The 15667-nt window shown below is 40.7% G+C and overlaps 1 protein-coding gene across 1 annotated transcript in view; it reads right to left on the bottom strand.

The window, feature by feature from the left end:
* Positions 1–15667, bottom strand: part of LOC124859634 (homeobox protein Meis1-like) — a 76826-nt gene that overhangs the window by 48692 nt on the left and 12467 nt on the right. The window contains exon 2 of the mRNA XM_047352524.1: positions 8309–8485. Coding sequence (XP_047208480.1) covers positions 8309–8485 — 177 coding nt within the window. The remainder of the gene's footprint in view (positions 1–8308; positions 8486–15667) is intronic.

Raw genomic sequence — 15667 nt, 5'->3', positions numbered from 1 at the left:
TTTTGAGTTTAATAAAAATCTGATAAAAGTTAGGGACGTGTACTTTAAATAGTTAATGGGACAAATCTTGTAGTATCTTAATTTCCTGATGGATTCCAAACGACTACCTCTATTTCTTTTACATGTTAAAGTTCTTACAAAAATCAGAACCATTCAAAATTGAGACCTAAAAAAAAAGGAAACGTCTGATCTGTCCTTAAAACTATCTAAAAACTGCAGTATTTTTTAAATTAAGATTATTGTTAAAATGAACCAAGATGGGAATCAAAGCTCCAAAAATCCAATCAATTCAAATATTGGAATTTTCAGCACTTTAATGAATAGAGAAAATGTCTCTGGTTCTCCAACTGCTGTCACAAGTGACACAAATAGCCAATACCTCAAGAAACCAATTTTTATCTTCCGAGCTGCAAACGTGCCATGTGTATGCTGCTTTGTCACCTACTGTATTGCTCTAACCATCTGCTTATCTACTCAACAATCCATCATCCCATCCATCAATCAAGACACAGATGGCCTTTCAGGAGTCTCTGTCAGGACTGATGTCCTCCCTCAGCCCCAGCCATACCATTGCCTCTATCCCACCACATACCCTCCACCTTAACCCCCCAGTACCCCACAGAAAGAACTTACACCTCCTGCTCCTTCGCCAAATGGACTGGTTCTACTGTCATTATTGGCAATGAAAGGTCTTAAGATTTGGATAAAAACTACAACAGAAGCACAAATGTCTTTTACAAAAAGGTTACAAAACGTGTGAGCATCACAGTGTGTTTTTCTGTGAGGGTCAGTCCACAAAAAGAAGCCCCCAAAGAAAGCTGTCTGTTCTTAGGTCCCTGGGGCCTGTCAGGAGGGATAATTGATGATGTTTTCATTACAAGGTGTGGGGTAATGTGGGGGCTGGGGCACAATATGTGTGTGCATCTGTGTGTGTGTGTGTGTGTGCATGTGTGTATTAATGGGGGGTGGGCAGGTTGACTCAGCTGCCGCCTCTTTGACACCGACCACTCCTGCGATTGGTACGAACAAGTCATTACTTTCAAATGCCCTCGTACAAACACACCCGCGCATACTCGAGCAATCACACACACATTTGCACAAACACCAAACAGTGGTCCCTCAACTGGCAGATGCACACAAACACACAGTCCAGAGCCAGTTCCTATCCCAGAGATAAAGTATCTAAAAGCATATAAAAGCGGTTATTTCTCTGTTTTATTACAGTGTCATGCCAGGCCTTTGGCAGATCCGTCCATCTGTCTGTCGTCTCTTAGGACCTCTTTGAAATCCTCATGCAGTGGCGCCAAAGCTTCTGACTGCCACTTAGATTAAATTAGGACTTAATCCGAGACACCAGCCAACATATTACTTTATAGTATCAAGACGGATGTTGTACCTTTATAGTCGTTTATGAATAAATGAATGAAACTACATAAATAGTCAGATGATGTTTTCCTTTCAAGTTGATGATGATGTCTCTTTAAAACCATTAGTAAGGCGACCATGTAGCTTTGACATTTAGTTGCAATTATTTTTTATGAGAAGCCTTATTTCTGTGGTGGATAGATAAGATAAACTACAATCACAAGACAACCATGTCAGGAATATGATAAAAAGAATACTCGTAATCTCTCAGTGTTCTGGATTCACTTCAGGCATTGTTTCTTTTTCAAAATGTCTCTGTGTTCCCTGTTCCTCCTTACACTCCTTATCACTACAACGGACTAGTAAAGATGAAAGTGGGCTGGAGTAAACCTCTGAACTCAGTTTGAAAACAGAAACAGAGGGATAACACTTTTTCAGGAATGGGTTGCCATGGCCGATCAGGGTTGCACTGGATGACCTGGGTGCTGACATATCCAGGTTCCAGCAATAAACAGCCCAAGGATAATGGCGTCTGAGGAAACAATGAACTCTGACCTTAGCCCTTTTTTCTCCTGAAGCTGTTGTTTAGTGGACAGTCTCTATTATATGGTTTCTGTTCTTTTAACTCTCAGGTACTAATTAGTGTTTGGTATATAAGAATGCTGCAGATTTCCATAATTATGTTCTCAACTCTTCACTTTGGTTCACTCTCATCAGTACCTGTATCAACCAATGAGAGTCAATGGGCTGCTGTTCATATTTCCCCTTCAACCTTTCCATACATTTGTAAAATTTGGTAATTTTTTACCAGGTACAAAACAGACACATGGTCAGATGTTTCATACCGACCTTGTGTCAACACCAATACAATAATTTCAATCTCAATTATAGCACAATACAGTCAAACTCAATTGATTATATAATGTAAATTGATAACAGTTCTCTATCTAAGGAATGCTGACTGCATTGAGTCACTGACATTGCAGAAATCTCTCCTCCTGAGCATGTATGTAGTGGTGGTAAAGAGGAAAAACTCAGGTTTAAAAGGAACAGACATCCACCAGGACCAGGCTCAGTATGAGTGTTGAATCTGCTGCAGCCTGCTAGGGAATATCAAACAATTTTCTCCAAAGTTGTTGGCCTGGAGTTTGCACTATTGTTTATTTTATAAAAAGTTCAAATCAAATCTGACACTATTTTTGCTTTCCTGAATAGCTTCAAAAGCAAATATATTTACAGAGAAGATAAACATGTTCAGAATTGTTCTAAAGATCCATCTTCTTTTCCAGTTTTTACAATTAATTAATTTTAAGTCAGGTTTAATTTAATCAATTCAAACAGCTCCAAATCTCCAAATCAGCCAATCAGAAGGCAAAATGTGATGTGTCCATCCATCCATCCATCTATCCATCCATCCATCCATCCAGAGCCCACAACAACTAGTCGTCTGGCCTCGTCTGCCAGTGCGAAAATGAATTATATTACTTGTCACACCTGTTTCTGCTAAAACCCTCCTAACACACAACAGGGGTGCAACACTGTTTCCCCAGCTCAGCTACATCTGCGTTTAAATTATCCTCTAATTGTATTAACGGCAGATTATGCCTTCTACTTGGAATTTTTTTTATACTCTCTCCCTCTCTGCATTTTACACGTTTTGAGGGAAGAGAGAGGAAGGCGGTAGGAGGGGGGAAGCAAAGGCAACTCATTGAGGGTTTGCGGGTTGGCTTCTTTTATGAGCTGCGATCACGGCTGCCCCTCGTTACACTGCATCTGTGTACAAATAGGAGGGGAAGAGAGCCAGGATGTGAGTGTGTTAGCGATAATGTGTATAAAAGTGTGCGAATACACCAATGCTGACACTTCAAATGCCAAACTTACTGCTACACATACCCACACATACACACACTTCCATGAGCCTGAAAATGGGAATATGGTCTGTGTGTGCAGCACACAGGCGGGGGTGAATTCCATCTAATTACTCTATCACATAATTTCACAAATTGCCTTTTCATAGGGGAGTGCAGAGCAGAGCACAAGGCACGTTGGGGATTTGAGGCCTGAGCTTTCATTTACTGCTCATTTCTTGTTAAATTAAACAAGAAAAATACCATTTGTGTGGAGGGGAGGATGCAGGCTAGGTGGGGCGGATAGAATGAGACTGCACAGTGGGAAAGGATCATTGAAAGGGGATAGGACAGCATCTGCTTCATCTCAAGATTTGCTTTGTAGGTTGTGAATATAAAGATATGACTTAAATAAGCTTGAATTATTACTGGCAACACTTGATAAAGTACCTCTTTTTTTATTATCTGTCAACTACAAAAAAGTTGATTTCACTGATTAGATATGCATTTACAGTTACTAAAACCAGAACTTGTATATAATGACATCAAATTAAAACAAGCATCACAATGTTATAGGCAGACTAGTGTAAAAAGGCCTCCCCTTTCGCTTTTTATTTTGGTCCCCTACCCAGTTTACAGCTGCATGTCAAACTGGCAGCAGGCTGCTTGCTTTGGCCATCGGTGACAGGCGGTTAACGCTAATGATTTTGTAGTCGCTCCAAGCCTGCACAGCCAAATTCTTGCGCTGAACTCGTCCCAAAAGCATTGTCAACAACATATGAGCTCATTGGGTGTGTTGGAGAGAACTCAGACCTGCAAACATTGTCATCATCACAAATTCAAAACTGCTGCCCTCTCTCTCAAATACAGGCCTGCAGCTTTGAATGTTCTGATGATGAAAACAACAATCTTGGGAATTAAATGATTTGTTTTTCTTGTTGTTGCTAGAAAATCTTTACCTTTTCCTAGCAAAGTAGGAAATAGGAGATGAGCACCCACGATGAATAAAGTGAGCAGAAATGCAGAAATAACTTCAGCACATCTGTAAAAGAACAGCTGTATAAATGCCACCTACTTCTTACCCTGCTGGTGCACTCATAGCCTCATTTTGCCACCCACCTTCCCTTTCCGCTTCGATACAATGGGAACTCCCCCGAGGGTCCAATTGTGGGGGTGACTAACATATAATACACTGAAGTTTGGGATCCAAACTTATACTGTAGTTCTAGCTGTTTTTCCTTCTATTCTGTCTCTGCACAGGAGTCACAATAAAAAACCTGACTCACTGGTTCTGCAACACTGCAACACAGTAGTGGATAAAAGGAATTCATTCACCAGGACATATGCTCATTTAAACTGATGCAAGCATAGAAGAATGATTAGTGTGAACAAATTAAACCAGTCTAGCATCTACAACGCTGACCAACCAAGGTATGTAAAAGGCCTTGACATAAATCTTTAATTGTTTATTCTTACACAGAGGCATTTAGAAAATATTGCCTCCAACTTGACCACTTTTGTTTAAAAAAATTATACAATTAATGGTATCCCTACTGTTAATGCTTTGTAAAATCCCTTTTTTCTTAATAGGACAGCATTTAGTCCTCTTTCATGACATCTTACAAGGTTGGTGCATACAGAGAGAGTAATTTTTAATCATTCCTCTTTGTACAAATCTCTACACGATAGCTTATTATGCTCTCTTCTGCTCAGCTAACTTTAATGAGGTTCCCAGGAACTTTGGAAGAGAAACAGGCCCACAGTATCACACTTCCTCCACCATACTTAACAGTTGGAATTAGGTGCAGTTCTACATATTCACCCTTTGTTTCAAATCAGATCCATCAGGCTTATTCTTTCCCTCATCAGGCAAAAAGGAAAGTGCTCCAGTTAAATTCCAAGTAGTTTCTCAAACTCCACCTGTTTACCTTTGTGGCAGTAGGACAGAAAAAGCTTTTTTCTCGTATCACTCCCAAACAACCAGTTGACATGTAGACATGTGTAATTAGGGAGCTGAAATTGTGCTACCTGGGATTTTGTTAAAAAACAATCATTCCTTAAACTGGGATTATTTTTCCACTAAATAAATGCACTCAAATTTGTCAGTCAGTCAGTCATTTTCTACCGCTTATTCCATAGTGGGTCGCGGGAGAGCTGGTGCCTATCTCCAGCAGTCTATGGGCAAGAGGCGGGGTACACCCTGGACAGGTTGCCAGTCCATCGCAGGGCAACACACAAACAACCATGCACACACTCATTCATACACCTAAGGGCAATTTAGAGTGACCAATTAACCTATCAGGCATGTCTTTGGACTGTGGGAGGAAGCCAGAGTACCTGGTGAGAACCCACGCATGCACAGGGAGAACATGCAAACTCCATGCAGAAAGACCCCCGGTCGGGAATTGAACCCAGGACCTTCTTGCTGCAAGGCAACAGTGCTACCAACTGCGCCACCGTGCAGCCCCACTCAAATTTGTGTTTAAGGTCATTATTATTTTTTTTTTTTTTATTGAAATGATGCTGTCAGAAATTATAATTTTGTTTAAAATCGTGGCTAAATTTCTTCTAGTTTTGTGCCATAAAGCAGCTGACCTATTATATCCATTGTTTGCCAGCATGTGTGCATGACTTGGTTCCTCGCTCACTTTTGCCCGTGAGAAGGAGAGTTTCACGGATCCTTCCTTATCCCCCTCTTCGCCTCCTCAAGCTCATATACTACCAACTGTTTGAAATCTAACAGTGTAAAAAGCCCTCATAAGCCTGATTCACAGTGTAATATGACACAGGAGGATTGTTACTGTGTGTGCGTTTTACATGGTGTGTGTATGCTAAGCTGTGTTTCCACAGAAAGGATGTGTGTGTGCTGCAGACCCCTTTCCTCTTTGACCCTGAAGGGTTTGGGGTGTGTGATTAGAGGTCATGGAGAAAACGACTGAAAAAGGAAAGCAGAAGGCTTAAAATCCAAGTCTGACTACACGCCACATGCCAGTGTACACTGTGAGAAAAACTCCTGCTCTTTGCCATTAACTCTAAGAAGCCAGGGTATACACTGAACAATGCATCCCGCCGACATCAAAGACTGGCCAAAAGTAAATAAAAAAAGAGTTGAGTCCATACAATATCCACAATCCTCTGCATCCTTCCTTTTGGCTCGTGCAATGCAAAACTAAGAACCACTCAGCCAAACTGTATCATGTTCTCCACAAACTCCTGACATCAGCAGAATGCAAGTGACGCAGAGTTCGGAAAGTACTTTTAAAACATCTTTTCTTGGACCAGCTCTTAGAGGAAATGTTAATAAAGACTGTAAAGGGGGCAGAAAAGCAAACAGTTTCCAGGTCCTCTATTTGATTTACTCGAAACTTTGAACTTCAGTGCAATTTGACTAAATATAAATTAAGTTTGAGTAAAGTTTTATTAAACACAAGATTATTTTTCTCAATGATCTTATTTGAAGATGTGTCAAGATCAGATTTATTGCTTTAAATCAATTTTAAAAGGGTGAATTTGATCTGAAATTCTATTAAGGTTTTTTTTTTTCTAAATTCCTGATTGAATACAGGATATATAGATGCAAGAATAATCTAAGAAAGCCCGGGAAGTCGTGAAGCAGGATTAGATCAACTCTCCTAAATAGGAGTGTGAACACCTTGGGACAGCGAACTCTGACTTCAACCTGAAATGTGTTGGTTTTATATCACCGCTTGAGATGCTCCAAATGATTTAAAACAGCGGTGGTCACTGCAGAGAAAATTTGCCTATTTTGCACAAGTGTTAGCAGAAGAAGAGCCCACAGGAAGTACAAAACTCACATACAACCCTACCTGCACAGTCTGATTATTTAAATGATTGTATATTTATATAAGTTTATATAACATGCAATAAATAATTATTCTGTTGCCACACTTGTGCTTGCAGACTGTATTCAATTCAATTCAGTTCAGTTCAATTTAATTCAATTCAATTCAATGAAAAAATGCTTTGTTAATCCCAAAGGGACAGTAAATGTTGTTGTAGCTCATGTTATTCATGTTTCTTCAAAGAACTTTTGTAGAATTATTGTGGGGTGCCATAAGCAGCATTCCTACAACAGGAGGCTGAAACAACAGAATAGGAGCTGTTTAAAAGCACACTATTGTCTCTACGACGTGCATGACGCAAGGCATGTCTGCTAATTATTCACATTTTGCTAATATAGGATGCTGAAGCCAGTTTAAAATGTGAACTTTCCTGTATTTTACTATATATAGTTAACAATTTAAAAAAGACATGAGATCAGAAATCTGCTAAATTCTTATAGGTGGGTCTCTAAACACAATAAATGCATTTGACTAAATACAACTAAAAAGGCTGTTTTTTTAATGATCAAGACTGATGAAAAAGTATTCACACATTATTTTAAAAACACATGGGCAGTCAGAGTGAGAACATCACTTTCTCAGATGCACTGTGATCAAACAAAGAGGATATCTTTACTTTGAGTGTAGGATGAACTAATGCTGAACTTCATTATGGCACCTGGCACTCTTGAAAAGGAGCTACTGGAGCACATAAATAGGACTGAATACATTATTTTAATCTAATAAATCTCCTTATAAACTAAAATCTAATTCTATCGCCCACAAAATAAAATTTGTTTCTACCAAACTATTTGTGTCAGTCTTAAATGATGACTAGATTTCCTGCTAATTGAGGGAAAGCAAAGCCATGCCACTGGCCTTTACAGTATCTCTTGCATTTGTTAACAAATGTAACAAGTTCTTCAGTCTATCTGCACTAACTGCCGGAGGTGCCTCTCCTTAGCTTGAGCCTCATTCTGTTTCAGTAGATGATCGGAGATCTGTCAAACATTACACTGGTCTCTGTCTTTGAAGTGCTCGCCGTACAAACTGGGCTAAGCTGTGCAGAAATGCATCAAAATGTGTTTCAGTGTTAAACGGTGTGTCTGTTTCTTTAAGTGTGTTTCAGGTGTGTAAAAGTCTTTGTACCAATTACCAGAAGCACAGAGCCAGAAAGACATGGGAAAGATAGCTCTTGGCGGTGAATTAAGGATCACACATGATATGATACATATATTGTTTGGCTGAACTCACTGTTAAGTGTTGGAAGAGCCATGCTCTCATGATGTTGGTGGCCACCTTAGGAAAAATCCCTCTTTTCTTGTTGTGTTTCTTCTCTTTATCCGGGTCATCATCGTCCCCTGTGCTCGGTGAGGCCACACTGTTGTCCAGGCCGTCACCTGTCACATGACACGAAACAGGAAGAGACAGCTCCGATTAGACACAGGGGTTTGTTTACTTCCAGCAATTGCCGCGCCTTTGCATTCAAAGAGAATAAATCTAATTTCGAAAGAAATTCTGGAGGGCTTTGTCAGCACAGACGGACGGATATGGAGCCTCGACAATGGTGAGCAGAGAATGGCGGGAAATAAGCACCTCATAAATGCATTCATTTTTAATACATTTATAAATAACCCTGCCTTTCATTTTTCTCCCCGCCATCCCCGAAAACAGTAAACACTTGCATCCTTCTGCAAGAAAGAGAAGGGAAAAGGGGGAGCACAAAAGACTTGTAAGGTCGCATTTCCCCACTCTCCCATCCAAACCCGCGCAGAATTGAAAATGACAGAGAGATTTAGTCTGTATTATCCTGAGGGGAAAATAGTTATTGAAGCGTCGCCCCAGCGCATTCTGCCATTTTACCTGAGGTGGAAAGAGTAACACAGCACTACAAAAGGCAAGGCTGCGAGAATGGGGAGGGGGGTATGCGGAAAATAAAAGGAAAATAGATGGAAAAAAAGACAGTCGGGGGCACAAACAACGCTAACAAAGCTAGCTGCTTTTCATAACAATAGCATCATGGCTGCTTACAGCAACCTGTAGGGCTTCGATAAGACTCTATTAAGGCCAGTTAACCTCAACTAAGGGGGTACAGTAAGACAGCTCAGAGTATTTCAGCACTAAAAGAGAACGTGAAAGGAAAGTGCTCCATGGGCCTTTTCTCTGCATTCAGGGTCCACACCATTAACCCGTGAACACAAACATACACACACATATATCCAAAGCCTCCCAATTATTGTAAGGATTCTACACAGCTCCGGTGGAGAGAAACTGGCTCTTCCCATCTGTGGCAATGAAAAGCCTAATTGTTATTATCATTATTCAAAAACGAGAGCCACCCTGAATGAAGATGATAATCATTAAAGAAACATGAGGCGAAGTAAACAAGTGGCATTTTCATGCCTGGATATTCCAGCACCAAATAAGCCAACTTCTGTCCCACATCGCCTCCCTTGCCTGAAAGTATGGGGAAGTGAGAAGGGAAAAAATATATAAAAACCGCCAAAGCAGTGCACAGAATTGGATTCTGTTATTTATTGATTACACGCTAAGCACTTCTAAAGCATCTTGGTTTATTCACTGTGGCAAGAGTTGAGAGCTGCACTGATGCAGGCCGCTCCACCAACTTTCAGAGGGCGACACCCAGCACCTTGGTTACACCGTAAGACCAGCTTCATTGATAATTAATGGCGATGTTGGCGTTAATCCGGTTGGAGATGACTTTTTTCCAGCTCGCCACATCAATGGAATAATCAAGGGCCTAAAACCCAGGCCTTTGCTCCCCATTACCTCAGGCAAAAGAATTCCTGAAAGCATGCCTGGAGGGCACCTGAATTATACACACCATTAGGAGAGACAGCCTCTCAACAAACCAAACGAAACAACACACTCGGCCAGCTCTCCATCTCTCTCTGACTGTGCTGGCAGACGGAGATACATATGCACACATATTGAAGGCTTTTTAATGAACCTCATGTGGAAGTGGAGGTGACGGCATGGGGGGGGCGGAGGGAGGATAAAACAAGGGCTGCCTTGGCATTGATGTCGAAGCACTGATGTAAACACCACCTACCGTGCACTGATAATGCACATATGAAGATCAAGCTTGTGGTTGGCTCGGGCTAATGTAACATAACCAATGGATTAAGCGGCTCAGCATGTTGGAAAACTAATGATCTGGTCATTACACTTTGCCAGTTAATTGAAATTCGACACATGATTTAAATAACTTTATATTGGCTTTAAGATCATTGTGAAATAATATTTAATGTATACCTTATATTTGAGAGTTTTTAATGTCTAATCTCTTAAGAAAATGTCAGGATTAGTAGAAGAAAGTCTGCTGGTAATTTTCCAAGTTTGAAAACTTGAATAACAGCAGACAAAAATGCCTCTGCACATAAAAAAATAAATTAGGAATACCAAGGTTGTATAAAGGTACTGTTTTAAAATCACAAACAATTCACAGGGGTTGGACAATGAAACTGAAACACCTGGTTTTAGACCACAATAATTCATTAGTATAGTTTAGGGCCTCCTTTTGCGGCCAATACAGCGTCAATTCGTCTTGGGAATGACATATACAAGTCCTGCACAGTGGTCAGAGGGATTTTAAGCCATTCTTCTTGCAGGATAGTGGCCAGGTCACTACATGATACTGGTGGAGGAAAACGTTTCCTGAATATTTAGATCTGATGACTGTGCAGGCCATGGGAGATGTTCAACTTCACTTTCGTGTTCATCAAACCAATCTTTCACCAGTCTTGCTGTGTGTATTGGTGCATTGTCATCCTGATACACGGCACCGCCTTCAGGATACAGTGTTTGAACCACTGGATGCACATGGTCCTCAAGAATGGTTCGGTAGTCCTTGGCAGTGACGCGCCCATCTAGCAAAAGTATTGGGCCAAGGGAATGCCATGATATGGCAGCCCAAACCATCACTGATCCACCCCCATGCTTCACTCTGGGCATGCAACAGTCTGGGTGGTACGCTTCTTTGGGGCTTCTCCACACCATAACTCTCCCAGATGTGGGGAAAACAGTAAAGGTGGACTCATCAGAGAACAATACATGTTTCACATTGTCCACAGCCCAAGATTTGTGCTCCTTGCACCATTGAAACCGACGTTTGGCATTGGCATGAGTGACCAAAGGTTTGGCTATAGCAGCCCAGCCGTGTATATTGACCCTGTGGAGCTCCTAACGGACAGTTCTGATGGAAACAGGAGAGTTGAGGTGCACATTTAATTCTGCCGAGATTTGGGCAGCCGTGGTTTTATGTTTTTTGGATACAATCCAGGTTAGCACCCGAACATCCCTTTCAGACAGCTTCCTCTTGCGTCCACAGTTAATCCTGTTGGATGTGGTTCGTCCTTCTTGGTGGTATGCTGACATTACCCTGGATACCGTGGCTCTTGATACATCATAAAGACTTGCTGTCTTGGTCACAGATGAGCCAGCAAGACGTGCACCAACCTCTTTTGAACTCTGGTATGTCATCAATAATGTTGTGTGCATTTCAATATTTTGAGCAAAACTGTGCTCTTACCCTGCTAATTGAACCTTCACACTCTGCTCTTACTGGTGCAATGTGCAATCAATGAAGACTGGCTACCAGGCTGGTCCAATTTAGCCATGAAACTTCCCACACTAAAATGACAGATGTTTCAGTTTCATTGTCCAACCCTGTAGCTCCAACGATTTTAAAGTATTTTTAACAAAATGCTAGCAGATGTGCCAGAAAGTGTCAGAAACGCTGCACTGCTCCACCCTCGCATATTGCTGCACACTGCTGGTCAGCTAGCACAGCAAATAAATTCAGCTGACTATAAAATACTAAATAAACATTCTCTCTGTGCACATGTGTGCATAAAAGTGGAAATGCTTTGAGTCACTGTAAGTCACTGACCATGAGGTCAGACTAAGCATAAACTGGTTAACAGTCTCAAAGTTATGGTTTAAAGTTGTTGGCCACACATTTCTCTTGGTTAGAGAAAATACCAATTGTGCTGTTTAGAAATATTTCCAGTGGTTTCATCTGTCATTGTGTGTGAACTAAAGTGGCAGGTTAGGGTAAGACTGCAGGCTGGCTACCTGAAGAAGACACCCTGAACTAAAACTAGTTCAAAATTTAGTGGCTGTCTGTTTAATAGATATGCTTAAGTCTATGTATCAAAATCAAAATAAAAGTGATAAAAGGACTAAATGTACTTAAATGTTACAGGTAACATTACTACACCCTCGGGTATCAACTTATAACATTGTTTTAGTACCAGAAGGAGTCATCGCAATTAACTCCCTTTCTTTGCTTTATATACAGTATATCTAACTAATGTTTAAATGGCTTATAGAAATCTAGGATAAAGCTTGTATATATTTGGTCTAAAAGTTAAATTTTTTATGTGTTTTTAGATGTTGATGATAAAATTAGATGTAAACCCGTTTTAGATTTGCTTGACAAGCAGAGATGTCAAGTAGACTATTCACATTGGAGTCACAGTGTCTAAGAGATGAGCTATACACTTACACACTTTCAGTGCTAGAAAATTAATAATTTTTTTTTACAGAAACAAATTAAACTCTATTCCTCATCTGCTTTAGAGATAATCTGTCAATGCTGTGTTTTCTGAGTTACGAGTAACTCTGTCACAGTTTCTACCTGTTTATGTAGATGTAGTTTTTTCTGGTGAGAAATTACGATTCATACTTAATAATTTAGATGTTTCTTTCAGGGAAACAAACTAGACTTCATCTACTGTGATATGATTTACATCTACTAGTAGAGTAAAAATGTGTAAATATTCCATTACTCGTTTATGACTATTATCTCAATTGTTTGCTTTTAAATAAACAAAAATACTGGGGTTTTTTGCACATTTGTCACATCTGAATACTTCATAAAATTAATTTATGCCAAACCCAGAGAATGTCTAAGTTTCAGTTTATCATTTCTGGTATTTTTGCATTTTATTAAATTTTATTTTATTAAAGTTCAAGCCTTGAAGACATTTAGACCAGACAGTTTTGCTTGGTCTAAACCTAGACAAGATATATGGGTCTAAATAAGGGCTAACTTAAGATTGACTCATGTCTCTGGGTAAAAAAGGTCTCTGGGTAGCCTCAGCATTAAAATCCAAGAATCTATTGCTCAGTGAGCTGTTAACTATAAAAGCAATTCTATCATGTTTTAAAACTATTATATCATGGAACTTTGCTTTTTATTTAACATACCACAATAACCTCATATCAGCCCATGTCTAGAAAACAGTTGATCTTACATTTAACAACCAATTACAATTGTTCGGCAATTGATCCATTAATTGATCAACAAGACATTTCAGCCCTGTGCTCGACAAGCAAGCATATATCGAGCACATTATACCGCTTCTCAGCTTCTCTCTGTCCTGGAAACACACTCACATTGCAAGCTTCAGTTACATCATTAGCCTAGGACAAGCACTGTCTGAGCCCGGCAAGTAAGCTTGGCTTTTTCTTCCTACTGTTTCAGGGCAAAAGAAATACACCCACCCCTCCGCCTCCCTTTCCAGCTGCCTGCTGGAAAAAGACGGGTGAGCCGAGTCGGGGCCCTGTAATCTAAGACCAGATTTTCATTGGAAGCAAATGCTTTCAATCCGTTGTAAAGACCGGCTCATGTTCAGCAAAGCCTACAATAACAAACCTAGGGGCTTGTCCCATGCGAGTTAGAAAAACAGAAGCAAACGGCCGGAGAACCAGCTCGGAGCGGGAGTGAACAAGCGCACAAGCTTAGGGAAGAAGGTAAGGTATAATGAGAAAAAAGGAGAGAAGGGGAACAATTAGTTTATTCAAAAAGAGATACATAAATATTTTTTTTTTATTTCTAACTATAAACATTTTTTTTTTTCAATTTTAGCACTTATAATCCAAGACAGAGAGGGAATCACTAACACATTCCCATCCTGCCTTACACTTCTAAGTCTGACCTATGGACTCTTACTTTACCTAGAAGGGGAACAGCATCCATAGGTCAGACTTAGAAGGGTACATTTACTTTACATATAAGGAAGACGGAGGCAAAAGGCCGTGGGTTTTATTGGCATTTCCATTTTCAGTGCAATTTGATACCAATCACCTCTACAAGGTCTGGGGCTAATTTCTGCTTTTCTTTACTTCAGAGTGCAAAAGGGAAGTCATGGTGGAGGAAGAAGAGGAAAGGCTGAGGCAGGAAAGGTGCTGAAGCTGTGTTTCAGCAGCCATGCTGGGGAAATGTCAATGGTGTTACCACAGCCTGTCAAGCAGGCAGAGGCTACACTACGGAGCAGAAAACAAAGGAGAGAAAAATGGGTGAAACAGTGCAAGAAAGAATAGATATACAGAGAAACAGGAGCGAACATGCAAACTCAAGCCACGCATGGAGGCAATGAAGGGGGAGAAAGTAATGAGTAGGAAACGGTGCAGGGGAGCTAATCAGATGAAAAAAATTCAACGCAGAACAGTCTGTTGTTCTTACTTGGAGATTATCTAGATCTGACATTGAATGCACACACTGAAAAACAACTACAGGTCCTTCTCAAAATATTAGCATATTGTGATAAAGTTAATTATTTTCCATAATGTCATGATGAAAATTTAACATTCATATATTTTAGATTCATTGCAGACCAACTGAAATATTTCAGGTCTTTTATTGTCTTAATACGGATGATTTTGACATACAGCTCATGAAAACCCAAAATTCCTATCTCACAAAATTAGCATATTTCATCCGACCAATAAAAGAAAAGTGTTTTTAATACAAAAAACGTCAACCTTCAAATAATCATGTACAGTTATGCACTCAATACTTGGTCGGGAATCCTTTTACAGAAATTACTGCATCAATGCGGCGTGGCATGGAGGCAATCAGCCTGTGGCACTGCTGAGGTCTTATGGAGGCCCAGGATGCTTCGATAGCGGCCTTTAGCTCATCCAGTGTTGGGTCTTGAGTCTCTCAACGTTCTCTTCACAATATCCCACAGATTCTCTATGGGGTTCAGGTCAGGAGAGTTGGCAGGCCAATTGAGCACAGTGATACCATGGTCAGTAAACCATTTACCAGTGGTTTTGGCACTGTGAGTAGGTGCCAGGTCGTGCTGAAAAATGAATTCTTCATCTCCCTAACGCTTTTCAGCAGATGGAAGCATGAAGTGCTCCAAAATCTCCTGATAGCTAGCTGCATTGACCCTGCCCTTGATAAAACACAGTGGACCAACACCAGCAGCTGACATGGCACCCCAGACCATCACTGACTGTGGGTACTTGACACTGGACTTCTGGCATTTTGGCATTTCCTTCTCCCCAGTCTTCCTCCAGACTCTGGTACCTTGATTTCCGAATGACATGCAGAATTTGCTTTCATCCGAAAAAAGTACTTTGGACCACTGAGCAACAGTCCTGTGCTGCTTCTCTGTAGCCCGGGTCAGGCGCTTCTGCCGCTGTTTCTGGTTCAAAAGTGGCTTGACCTGGGGAATGCGGCACCTGTAGCCCATTTCCTGCACACGCCTGTGCACGGTGGCTCTTGGTGTTTCTACTCCAGACTCAGTCCACTGCTTCCGCAAGTCCCCCAAGGTCTGGAATCGGCCCTTCTCCACA

The sequence above is a fragment of the Girardinichthys multiradiatus genome, chromosome 22 (genome assembly GCF_021462225.1).
Source record: "Girardinichthys multiradiatus isolate DD_20200921_A chromosome 22, DD_fGirMul_XY1, whole genome shotgun sequence".
Lineage (NCBI taxonomy): Eukaryota > Metazoa > Chordata > Actinopteri > Cyprinodontiformes > Goodeidae > Girardinichthys > Girardinichthys multiradiatus.
Note: the sequence above shows the minus strand (reverse complement) of the source record. Positions and strands in the feature narration are given on the sequence as shown.